Source organism: Lissotriton helveticus, chromosome 7 (assembly GCF_964261635.1).
Source record: "Lissotriton helveticus chromosome 7, aLisHel1.1, whole genome shotgun sequence".
NCBI classification, from domain to species: Eukaryota; Metazoa; Chordata; class Amphibia; order Caudata; family Salamandridae; genus Lissotriton; species Lissotriton helveticus.
Window position 1 is genome coordinate 1,321,444,808 of NC_136068.1, and position 13,705 is coordinate 1,321,458,512.

The window sequence follows — 13,705 nt, forward strand, 5'->3', positions numbered from 1 at the left end:
TTCAGGTGGGAGGTTCTCTTTAACAGAAGAAGCTGCTAATTACACTTCGCTCACGACAGGCAAGACACTTCACAGCAGTATGGTCAGTGAGTGGACAGTGTTTGAAGTGGCTGTTAATGAGTCTACTCTTACCTGTGAGAAAATGTGAGAGTGCTTAATAATGCATAAGGGGGTAGTGTAGTCTTTCAACTAATGAATTATATTGCCCGTCCTCTGAGAAAGAGGGATCAACTCGATGTGCAAGCCAGCATTTAAGTTTAACATTCTAACTAAGCAACTCATGAGAGGACATCAAACCATCAGGAGCTTAGCAGCCAGATTCATCCTCAACCTGCCACACAGAACTCGTATCTCACCACACCTCAGGAAGCTCCACTGGCTCTCGATACACAAATACGCTCAAAGTACTCACAAATTCATTGAAGACATTCACAAGTTAGGCTTTACTTACCTGATACAGTTGCATCCCCTTCCACCAACCACCCAGACACCTTCGCAGATTTCCTACTTGCACACATACACAGACCAGATCAGAGGTAAAGTGTTCTCTTACATCGTGCATATAGCATGGAACAACCTCTCTCTCCATGGCAGAGCCTTTTCCTCTCTTCTCGAATTCCACAAAAAGCTGAAGACCTGGCTTTTAAATTAATAAATCCACTCCAGGTGGGGCTAGGCACAGAGACCTGCTCAGAGCAGGAATACCCTTCGGGTGATAATATGCTTTACAAATACACATAACATCACTTTGCAAATACACATAGCATTAAAGATTTTGTTCTTTCATCGCATCTACAAACCGGAGAGGGGTAGGCTGATCAACACTTTGGTTATGTTGCCTACCTTCCTTTCCAGACAAGCTGGAGGCAGACTATATCAAGCGCTACCTGGGTGATCTGACTCCCCTGCAGGAGAGCTGCCTCATCCGGCTGCGCCAGTGGCTGCAAGAGACACATAAGGGCAAGGTAAGCAGCTGGACCTCTTCTCCAGACCCCCAGTTCACAGAGCTGTATTGTTTGTGACTGTTAAACAGCAGTCTGAAGTGGAGAGAACCTGTCTTGTATGGACTACGCATGCTTGAAAATTGTTGTTTTCATATTTTATGCACGAGTGTCATGATTCCTGTTCGCATTTTGAGGCCACATGAATCTTATTTCAGTAAGCACTTGCAGGATCCTTGCTTAATGATGTACGTCTTTGCTATCCGCTCCTGCTCTTGTATATTGGTGAAGAAAATTGGCTGGGCTATGTGGAAGCCTCTGACACTTAAACCACTTTATATGTAAGCACAACAGCACAGATGTCAGAGGGAGCTGTTTTTTAAAGAGTTATTTTGCCAGAATACACTTCGCAACCATGTATCCTAAGTGAGACTTTTAGCCTGTCCTGACTTTTTAGCCATGAACACTTCACTTTCTGAAATTTTAGTTTTCCAATTCCGTTTCAAAGGATGAGCCTGATCTAGGTCTATTATTGCAAAGTGCTGTTACTTCTAGTCATGACTAATGTTACACATACTTTGATGCCACATATTAGCTGTGCGGTGTCAGGATCTGGGAGGGTGCCTCAGTACTGGAATATCAGGTACGCATTAGGCAAGCATCGTGGTTCCTTGAAGGGCTTCTAGAATCCTTGTACTACTATGCTAGTGGGTCTGCAGTCCAAGTGTGCCTTGATTAACAGAACAGTGTGCTGGACTTTCAGAATAAAGTGTTGGGCAATTCGGTAGGGGGAGTTTTTTTTTTTAAGTTACATGGTTTCAAACCAGTGACCGATGACTGGTAGAATTGGAATGCTGTTGAAACTCCTCAAAGAAATGCACAGTCATGTTTTACTTTGAGGAGATTTAGTAATTCATTTTATCAGTAATGACACAGTGGTGTCTCTGGTTGGTATAGTACTAGTAGGAAGCAGCAATATTGCGGGCTGTAAAGGGAGGTTAAGGTAGGAGAAAGGGTATTAAGGGCTGACTTGAGATACATAACATGCACCAAGCTACATTTGCTTTTGGCACTTCAACATAAATGCTTTGTAAAGTTTGAAAGATAGCTAGCACTGCAGGTAATGTCCTCCAATGGGCTCTAAGCTTTCTTCTTCCATCTGTCAGTAAGTATGAAGCTTGAGTGAAAGTATGCAGTCCTGGGCCTCTAAGCAGATTAGGGATTTTGAGTGAGCAGTGAACTGCCAAGTGGTAAGGTGAAGAACCATGGGCATTGCTATTATTAGTCATTGTAGCCGCTAGTCCTAAAGAACCACTTCAGAAGGCAATAAGAGGGTGCCAGATGGTAATAGATTGCCTCAAAAAAGACTTTGTTAGATTGTGACAGATGGCCTAAAAAATGGTCTTCTTGTCAGTGTCAATCACTTTGCAGTAGTTTGCAGAAGTGAATTAAGAATTTGAGGTAAACACGTTACATTTAATGCAACAATTTAGCTAATGTTGTGGGTACATTTAGGGAAGGTAGAGCATTACTTACATGTCTAGGAGGGTACATGTAAATTTCACACCCTGTCTACAAATCATGTCGCCCTTTGTTCAAAACTGCCCTTTTTAGCTGTACTGGTGCATCATAGTGTCTAGAGCATTTGACTATTTCAAAACGTGCTTCTTCATGTGTTTCCTATCAATTATTATCCAGATTCCTAAGGATGAGCACATCTTAAGATTCCTACGAGCACGAGACTTCAACATTGACAAAGCCCGCGAGATCCTATGCCAGTCTTTAACATGGCGCAAGCAACATCAAGTGGACTACTTGCTCAGCAACTGGAACCCACCCCAAGTCCTGCAAGATTACTACGCTGGAGGCTGGCACCACCATGATAAAGGTTTGGCTTTATTTCACTAGAATCCCTTTTCTGACATTGTCTGACTTGCACAAAGATGTATTCATGAGGCAGTGTGAAGCCAATTACAACGATTGAGTGAGCATCTAAATCCAGCTTGTGTAGCAACAGAAGTCTTAAAACAATATACTGGAGCACTCCATCAATTTGTATAAATAGCATTGTTGCTGTTCCTTTAGCTGTTCTAATTTCTGTTTTATTCCTTCTGTATTGGTATTGCTATGGGATGCTGTTCCTGTGTCTTTTAGAGCGCAGGTTATCCCCTTACGAATAGAATATGGCCTCCTTTGCAGACAATAGAGACATATTCTTGCAGGAATTATTTTCTAGTAAATCCAAAAGGACAGAAATAGGAATTCTCCAGATGGGGGGATGCCTCCGTGTTATAAACAAATATATAAAAAACACAACCGTGTACCCTGAGGAATTAGTCATTTTCTTGTTGTTTTATAATTTGGGCACAGATTTGTTAAAAGAACATCAAGAGTTGTTGCCCAAGTCCTCATATAGTATGATGGCAATAATATCAGACATGCCGGACATAGGAGGGAGTAATTATATCATATAAGAGATGGTAGGTTGCACACCAATCTGTTGAGTCTTTATACATTTTCTTGCTCAAGGCAGTAACAAAGGGGTTCCCTCCTGGAACACGCTCCGTCCGTGTGCGTGGATACATTCCTTTAACAACTGAGGCCTTGTTGTGTTCCGCAACCCGGGGTGCGTAGCAAGACAAATGTATGCGGCCAATTAAGTAAGACCGTACTTAAGAATATTAAGCATACCATCTCCAAGTCAATACGCCACGCATTCCCACCCATTCATGCATGTACTACTGAAACACCGCAAGTGTATCTGATATTTAAAAGCTGTGTCACGTGATAAATCCTTATCACATGCAACGACGTTCGGTACAAACATAAACAAAATACTAATATTTTCCCTATGTGTGAACCGATTCACTCCAACTTGAATAGATAAATATGCATGAGTCAAATAAGTGAACACTATGCATCTGCCACGTGCACATGACCATTGTGTAGGAGGCCGGATAAGATACTTTCTTCACATTTTTGTCACTAACAAACCTATACTCCGCTTTCCATCATATCGCCAACCAACACCCTTCTCTTCTTTCGACCACAATAAGACGACACAACACTCCACTGCACCACACGTTACCTCTTACAGCAAACAAGTATAAAACAAACACTCACAACTCTACTTTATCCCCTCTTACACACAACACACACTCTACTCACTAATACATCACCACCCCCTTTACCTTACAACTTTCACTCACAAACAATACTATTCTAACAAATCCATCTCACAAAACAAATACATCAGCATATCTTTCACTACTCCTCAAAAACAAAACGTATCACGCACACCAGCACAAAAAAATCTTTCAAGCACAACTCCTCATAATAATTATCACAAACTACAAACATGCACCCACCTTTCAAATTACACAAATGAACAAACTCCAATATGAAGCTTTCTCTCTTCCACCACACCCAACACATATACGGCATCACAGCAACTCTTTTAACAGCCTCTCATCCATTCGACAATTTAGAACCTTACTACATGAACCACATGCTTTACCGCCACCCCTAACTCATACACATTCTGCCCTAAACAGACGCAAACAAAATTATCAAAGTGCCACACTTCACAACGTCACTTTACCATGTCTACTGCACAGCAAGGTTACACTACAAAAACAACCAAACACACCAACTTCCTCTTAAACACCATATGCACCAACTATGCACACAAACCCGTCAAAATGCCTTCTTAGCCTGCTGAACGAAGAACACAATACAGAAAAGCTACATGATTGCTATCCTCATATACCTAATACCAATCCTAAGGACACACTAGCTGCAAGGCCACAAAATACTGCTCACTTCTCTACAAAACAAAGTCACACTAGCTCCAAAACACATTCACTAAACTGTCTACTAATAAATGCTTGATCGCTCCCTAAGAACAAACATCACATCCACGACCTTCTCACTGACACAAAACCAGACAATACTATTCATAACTGAATCATGGTTGGGAGCTGATGTGGCTCGAGTCCTGCATGAAGCCGTTCCTCTAGACCTCTAGACTATCAAACGATCACCTGAAATCGTATGGGCAAAAAAACGAGGTGGCCAGCTGTTGTGTTCAGATAAACATTACATATCACTAAAGTTGATGACGTCTCCATAAAAAATTGTGAGGCTCTTTTCACCAGATGCAATCCTACACCGCTTTCCTCCTGTAACTTCTGCTCCTTTACAGACCTCTACCTTGCAAGGCAACATTGCCAGACACACTATTAGACACCGTTTCAAACCTGACAACACTATACTGCAACCTATGTGTTCTGGGTGACCTCAACATTTGGTTTGATAAACCAATTATGCCCCATCCAAAAACAATCATATTTGACCCAGAAACACTGAACCTGCATTTGATCGCTGGAAACATCCTAAATTTCATTTTTGCTAATACAGAACTAGTTACCTTTCAAACAATGTCACCGGTCACATGGTCAGACCACCATTTACTTGCTTTCCAACATAAAACAACACTAAGCGACGCACCTAAAACCACCTTACATGCATCTGCATATTGACGGTGGAACAAACTCAATTTGGAACACTTAGAAACACAACTAACATCCAGTAGAGATCTAGAAACAAATTCTGGTAAAAAACTATGAGTGGTTACAGGAAGCTTTTGATATCCTGATACCACTAAATACAGAGAGAAAAGCGAGAAAACAACAAATTAGAAAGCTGTAAAATGCCTGGATCAAAACAAACACCATCCAAGACAAACTTCGCCTTCAGAAAAAATACTATTAGGACAGAATTTAAAATGCTAAATTCTCAAAGATTTTCATAAACCATATTGCCCAGAAGCCACTCATGCCATTACACGAGGGTTCAGACAAACTGGCAAATCATTACACGGACAAAGCTGACACGTTGGACTCGTACTTAAAACAGAAATAAAGCATAAGCACAAACCCTTTCACAAAGCTACAGTCCAAAAATACGCTAACCCAGCCTCACCGTTCCTTCCAACACATTTCACACAATGATTTTATGGACCTGGTCGAAGCAAGCAGGCCTGCCGGCAACCCTTCTGACCTGTGTCTACCGCAAACCTTTAAGACAATTATATTAACTACCTTTGCTGCCACTCCAGTAAGGAGAATCATCAACAACTCCTTAACTACTGGAATATTTCCAGAAGAACACAAAAAGTAATACGTACTCCCATTACTGAAGAAAACAAACTTGGACCTGCTAAACTCTGATAACTAAAGACCAATTTCAACTGGACCTTTCCTGGGCAAACTTATAAAAAAGAGCAGCTTTCACCTAGATGTCACAATTCATTAAAGAGAATTCCATACTTTCAAACTTCCAAATAGGATTCCGTACAGGAAGAGGCACAGAATCTGCCTTTCTTGCCATCTGGTATGACCTGAAGAACATAGTTGACTGCATCTGGGTTGTTGCGCTACTCCTCTTGAACCTCTCGGCTGCCTTTGACACGGTTGACCATGACACTCTGATACAAAGACTCAAAGAAGCCTGCATAGAGGGGACTGCTCTATACTGGATTGCGTCCTACCTTTGCAACAGAACTAATGTCATCCATGCCCCACCTTTCTCATCCAAACCATGGGTCCCTCAAGGCTCCATTATCTCACCCATGATTTTCAACATCTACATGAAGTCATTACCAGCACTGATAAATCTGTCACCTCAAGTGCTATAACTGTGCAGATGACATGCAAATACTCCTTCAACTGCAATGCTCCAAAGACATAGGAAACTTGCAATATACAGTTGTCTCAGAGACGTGGAGCAATGGATGACGTGGAGCCATCTCAAATTGAATGCTTCCAAAACTGAAATAATAATGCGTGGCGATTGGAAACATTGTGACCCCCTCGCCGCGTGTCCTGATGATCTAGGAGCACCACCTAAAATTTCAAAGGAATTAAGAAACCTCAGAATGACCATGGACTCCAAGCTATCGATGGATGCCCAAGTGGACAAACTAGCAAGATCAAGCTTTGTTATTATAAACACTCTGCGACTAATCTTTCCCCGTTTGGGATTTCCACACAAGGTCTAGGCTACCATCTCCCTTGTTTTGTCTGTACTTGATCACACCAATACCCTGTACCACGGATCACCTTTAACGACCATGAAAAGACTATAACGGATTCAGAACACGGCTGCCAGACTACTCTTACATATAAAACAAGACCACATCTCCTCTGCCTTGAAATCCTTGCATTGGTTACCGGTTGCCAGAAGATCCATGTTCAAGCTGATTTGTGTCAACTAGAAAGCGATATATGGAACGGGAACGCTTTTCATCAGCAATAAAATCACCAATCACATTGAGCAATGGAACCTCCCCTCTAGAGTGGTTTCTGATAGATACATCTGCCAGTGGATTCCTCACCTTGTGAATATCCCCCTGCGTCAGCAACGTTCGGAAAACTCTTTTGTAGCACGCCGGCGTGGAGGACGTCACAGGAGCACGGCATCGCGCGCGACTCCGGCCGACGTCACCGACTCCTTATTAGGCCTACGTCGGCGTGATGACATCAGTTCCTTTTTTTCCGCGTCGTCGACGCTAACGGTTTTTGGGGATCTCTAGTGTTGTGGATAGTAACTTTGTTGCTATTTCTCTGTTATTGTATCTTTCTCGAGCCAATGTCATTCGCCGAAGATGTCGTCGAAGAAGACAGGGTTTAAGCAGTGCGGATCGTGTGCCAGGATGATGTCCATAACCGATCCGCATGATGATTGCTTGTGGTGTTTGGGCTCGGACCACGATGTCGGAGGCTGTCGTTCCTGTTCTAAAATGAACCCGAAGGCTCTGCGTGAACGAGAGGCTAAACTCCTTCTAGCCAAGGTAAAAGGAAAGGATGCCAAGAGGTCTTCGAGGTCGAGGTCGAAGACGAGATCGAGGTCGAGGTCCCGGTCGGAGTCGAAAGTTGGCTTCGGAGCATGCTTCGGGATCCTCCAAGAAAAAACATAAGAGGAAGAAGCATAGCTCGAGGCATCCTTCCGGCAGGGAGTCGGATTCGAAGAAGAGGTCTTCATCTCGTAGACATCATAAGGACTTCATGTCTCCATCATCATCTCGTGAACCTGAAGGTGAGGCTTTGCCTTTTCAGTCCCGAGGGCCATCTCCAGATCCGGGACCGGATCTAACTCTGGATCCGTGTCAGTCTTCTGCGCATGAGGAGGATGACGTTGAAGATCCTAGGGCTCCGGTGACTCCAGAGCATCGCCCAGAAGAGCAGGAGGGTCAAGAAGGAACGGTTCCGGAGCAGCCTCCTCTGGGGCAGCCAGTGGGTTCGTACCCTCCGTTTCCTGGTCCTGGACAGGACCCCTCGCATTTCCTAAATGCAATGTATGGCGTATATGCCAGGGCAATATACCCCACTGGTGCACCGGCTGGTCCCATGGGTCCATTATCTTACAATTTGGGCGTCCCTCAAGCATACGCCCTGGCGCCTTTTCTGCCATTTTTACCGACGCCATATCCACCGTGGCTTGGTTCGGCGCCGCCGAGGTCATCGACTCCGCGCACGGCTTTGCCGGCTCCGGAGCGGCCTTGGGATCGGAATCGGGATCCGACGCCTGTTCCAGCTTCCTGTCCTCAGGCTGTTTCAGCTCCTCTCTCGACGCCGGCCCCGGCTCCGTCGGAGTCGTTACGAGATCAGACGACTTCGGTCCGTTTGGAGTGGTCGAGGCGTAGGGCACAGCGTCTCTTGGAAGAGAAGGAGTATGAGGATCCAGAAGTGGAGGAAGGAGAACTTCAGGATCAGGAGGATTATTTTGAGGATCTGCATAGTGCAAGTGGTTTGGAATTTTCTCCAGAGTGGGGGTTGCCTGCAGTTTCTGACGCACCCTCTAAGGATGTGGCTCCATACCACGTTGTGATTAAAAAGGCTGCAGAACTGCTGAACTTGACGTTGCCTTCTGTGGAGTTTAAGTCTAACATCCTTACTGAGGTTCTTCATTCACCTTCTTCTGTTGTTGAGCCGACTCTCCCGTTCACTGAGGCTCTTACTGAACCGATAATGGAAGTCTGGAAAAAGCCTCTGACTGCTCCTGCGGTGTCTAGGACTGTGGCGAGACGCTATAGGGTGGCGCCTGGTTATCCTGAGTTCTTGACCTCCCATCCTTCGCCGGAAAGTCTGGTTGTTCAGGCGGCTTGTTCAAAGAGGTCGGCTGGTGTTTTTCCCCAAGTTCCAGGGGATACGGACTCGAAAAAATTGGATCAGAATGCCAAGAAAGTGTTCTCGTCAAGTAGCATGGCTTTGAAATCGACGAATGCTACTTGTCTGCTGGGCAGATATGTGCATGCTTTGATGGACTCGGTTAAGCAGTTGTCATCTAAGCTCCCGGAGGAGGATAGCAAGAATTTCAATGAGGTTGTCTCTGACACGCAGGCTGCAGCTCGCCAGGTGATTCAGAGTGGCATGGACACGGCGGACTCTGTGCCTAGAATAATGGGATCATCAGTCGCCACTAGAAGGGCCGCATGGTTAAAATCGTCTGAATTTTCATCTGAAGTCCAGGCTGCTCTGATGGATTTGCCTTTTGATGGCATTGGCCTTTTTGGGAAGAAGGCTGATGCTGCCCTAGAAAGGTTTAAAGATAGCAGGGCAACTGCAAGGTCTTTGGGCTTACAGGCAAGAGGCTCTTCCGTCAGGAAATTCAGGGTTTTTGGAAGGTCTACTTTTCGTGCCTATAGGCAGAACCAACAGCAGCAACAACAGCAGAATCCTTTGTACAAGTCCTACAGAGGTAAACAAAGGGGTCGTGCCCGAGGTCGTCAAGCCTCCTCCTCCTCAACTTCCTCCTCTAATACCCACCCCCACCTACAACAGCAAAGCAGCCCTAATCCACCATTCTGGATCATGCGGATCCTGTAGGGGGTCGGCTTACCTATTTTCTACGAGATTGGGAATCGGTTACATCAGATCTTTGGGTTCTCAATCTCGTAGAGAATGGGTATGCTCTTCCCTTTCGGGAATTTCCCCCCAATTACCCTCCTTGCCAAGGTTATTGTTCGGAGGACCACCTGCTTCTCTTGCAGGAAGAAGTCCTGGCTCTTTTCAGAAAGGGTGCGATAGAGGTGGTTCCTGAGCAGGAGAGGGGTCAGGGATGCTACTCCCGGTATTTCCTGATCCCCAAGAAGGATGGCAGACTTCGTCCAATCCTGGACCTCAGCGTTTTGAACCTCTATCTCAAACAGGAGAGGTTCAAGATGCTCACCCTTGCGCAGGTTCTTCAAGCGGTGCTGGAAGAAGACTGGATGGTGTCAATAGACTTGCAGGATGCGTATTTTCACATTCCGATCCTGAAGTCTCACAGGAAGTATCTCCGTTTTACGGTGGGTTCGCAACACTACCAGTTTGCGGTCCTTCCGTTTGGACTTACTACTGCGCCTCGAGTCTTCACCAAGGTGATGGCTGTGGTGGCAGCACATCTCAGAAGGTCGGGATTCCAGTGTTCCCCTATCTGGACGACTGGCTGATCAAAGCAGAGTCGCCGGAGAAGGTGCTCCATGATTTGCAAGAGACAACTTGTCGGACCCGGCCTCATGGCGTGGTCCTACCCCTCCCGCATGGAGGGCCCAGGCCGACATCGGCCCTCCACCCAGCACCGGGCAGCCCTTTTGCCCGACACTGCACGCCCCAACATTGCTGGTCCAGTCACCATCCCGGACCCCCCCTACCGGCCTGGCCCCATCGAGGGGCCCTCACGACCTACGCACGAGGCCGCGCCCGACTCCATCTTGGGCCCACCACGTCACAACCACGTGGCTCCGGCCCTGGCCCCGGCCCCAGCGAAGCCCAGACATCGAGGCGCCAAGATCTACCCAGGTGGTCGAGTGGCCACTCGACAGATCCCGGAGGAGGGGAGTTTCGATGGCCCTCCAACCGTCCCCGGACGCCTGATATCGATCACCCCCGGCATCCCTGGGTGCTGGCTCCACCCCCCTGCTGGGTGTCTGGACACCATCTTCCCGGCCCCTCTGACCCCCAGGCGCGAGGGTCCGGACATCAAAGGACGCCAGTCCTATATCTGGGCCAGCCCCGGAGTAGGACGGCAGTTGTATCCTGGACTGGAAAGCCCTACTGACGCTGTCACGGCCGACACCAGACGACTCATTACCTGTAACCTGACGAGACCCTGAGAGCCTGCTGGCGCTGCCGCGGCCCACCTTTGCCAAACCATCTTGAGAGCCTGCTGGCGCTGCCGCGGCCCACCTTTGCCGAACCATCTTGAGGGCCTGCTGGCGCTGCCACGGCCCACCTTTGCCGAACCATCTTGAGAGCCTGCTGGCGCTGCCGCGGCCCACCTTTGCCGAACCATCTTGAGAGCCTGCTGGCGCTGCCGCGGCCCACCTTTTGACGAACCATCTTGAGAGCCTGCTGGCGCTGCCGCGGCCCACCTCTTGCCGAACCATCTTGAGAGCCTGCTGGCGCTGCCGCGGCCCACCTTTGCCGAACCCCCCTGAGAGCCTGCTGGCGCTGCCGCGGCCCACCTTTGCCGAACCATCTTGAGAGCCTGCTAGCGCTGCCGCGGCTCGACCTCTCGGAACCCCCGGCTCGAGGATTGAGAGCTGCGTGCAGGGTATCCCTTCCTGCCCCCATACCGAGACTGTCCCGCTACCCTGTCCCCTTTACGAGACTCTACAGATCCCTCGATCTGCCTGTATATACCACTGAGACCCAGCCACCTTTATTCTTGATAAAGCCTAAGAACTTAACCTCTTGTGTGGTGTCCGTTTGTAGTGTTGTGGTTATCCTGCTGTACGATCCTAGGAGAGGACCCTCACCCAGGAGGCCTCTCAGTAACGCTCGGCTACTTCTTGACGGAGAGGTGGACCTAGGGGTGGTCAGTCAGACATCTTCTGCCTCCCCCGGGATCGCCTTTCTAACATTGGTGGCAAGCGACGGGATCCGAGCCGACGCAGATCGTACAGAGAGTAATTCACTCACTACCGAGAAAAACACACCGCGACCATGACTACTCAGGAAACCAGACCGACTGCGGAATTCCAGAAAGAAAAGATGGAAGATTACAGCCACAAGGAATTAAAACAATTCTGCAAGGACTTAGGCATCGCTACCACGGGCCTCAACACCAAAGAGGACTTTAAATCAGCCCTGCAAGCCTGGGCGGACGCCAATAACGCGCCACCCCAGAATGAAGATAACCCGGGCCCGAACGGACGCCCGGAGACCGACACGAACCCAGCGGGGGAAAGACCCGCAAACCTGAACACGGGCCTCCCCCACGGAGACGCCCGAGAACAAGAGAAGAACCGGCTCCACGAGTTGGAGCTCGCCCGACTCCGACAAGGAGAGATACAGCTGGCAGAAAGGAAATTAGCCCTCGAGCAACTACGGCTGGAAGGAGACCTAGAGGAAAGGCGAAGACAACGAGACCTCGAAGAAAAGAAACTCATGCTCGAGCATGAGCGCGGCCTCAAAGAACTGGAAATCAAGGCCAAGACAACCGAAACCGGCACCGCCGGGGGTAAGACCTCACCCCCGCCGGTGGACACGAAGGTGCACATACCCAAGGAGGTCGTCAAAGAATACTATAAGAACGACGACATCCAACAGTGGTTCAAAGCCTACGAGGTCGCCATGACCGCCCATCGAGTACCCCTCAAAGATTGGGGCGCCGGCCTATGGGGAAAGTTCATCAACGAGGGGAGAGACACCCTGCTAGAGCTCCCCGACGCCGAGATGACCTCGTAAGAACACATGAAGACCGCCCTCCTCACTCGCTACGGACTCACCCCCGAAATGTACCGGCAGCAATTCCGAGACTGTAAAAAAATCCCCGGTCCCACTTGGGTGGAGTACGTGAACTTTTACAGCAGAGCCTTCGAAGGGTGGATCAGAGGCTGCCAGGTCACCACCTACCAGCAGTTGGTCGACCTCATCCTATGGGAACATCTTTCCAATAACTGCTTCATCGAACTCCGGCAGCACCTCCTCGACAGCAAATTGACAGAGCCACGAAAACTCGCTGTCGAGGCGGATAGATGGGTGAGCAACCGAGTTCCCCGGAGTCCGATGGGAGACTACGGCCGGGGATCCCCGGGGAACCACCGACCACGAGGCGGCGGAGGAGGCCAGAGCAGGGGCCGAGACACCCCCGCGGGGTCATCCCCTACCTCCCCGTCGCCATCCCTGGGTTGGAGGGGAGGCCCCCCAGCAAGACCCGGGCCCCGCCCGAATGTTACGTGCCACCGATGCCAGCGACGGGGCCATTATGCGAACGACCCTCTCTGCCCGATGAACCAGCGACCCGGCACCACCGGTCCCCCGAGCCGCCAGATCGCGGCCGCCGCCCTGAGTGCAGAGGGAGGCGAAGAAGAGGGCGACGACACCGAGCAGGCCGAGTGGGAGCCCGCCGCCATGATCTTAGCATGCCTGGGTGATCGAGACATGATCCCCCGAGACCCGATCCCAGGTAACACCCAGAAATACCGCCAATGGGTCACCATCAATGGACGCCGGGCCGAAGCCCTCCGGGATACTGGAGCCAGCGTGACGGCGGTCCGCTGCCACTTGGTGACCTCCGAACAAATTCTTCCCAACGTCTGGTGCCCAGTGCGGTCGGCGGACAACTCTGAGAGTTTGTGCCAGATGGCCCGCATCCCCTTCGAGTGGGGAGGGGTGTCGGGCATGCTGAAAGTGACTGTCCGAGACGATGCCCCCGTGGACTGCCTCCTCGGGAACGACCTGGAAAGTTCCCTCTGGGCCGGCGTAGAGAGCATCTGG

General features: G+C 48.9%; 1 protein-coding gene across 1 annotated transcript in view; it reads left to right on the forward strand.

Moving 5' to 3' along the window:
* SEC14L1 (SEC14 like lipid binding 1) overlaps positions 1–13,705 on the forward strand; it is a 527,341-nt gene that overhangs the window by 196,496 nt on the left and 317,140 nt on the right. The window contains exons 8-9 of the mRNA XM_078654623.1: positions 856–965; positions 2,640–2,829. Coding sequence (XP_078510749.1) covers positions 856–965; positions 2,640–2,829 — 300 coding nt within the window. The remainder of the gene's footprint in view (positions 1–855; positions 966–2,639; positions 2,830–13,705) is intronic.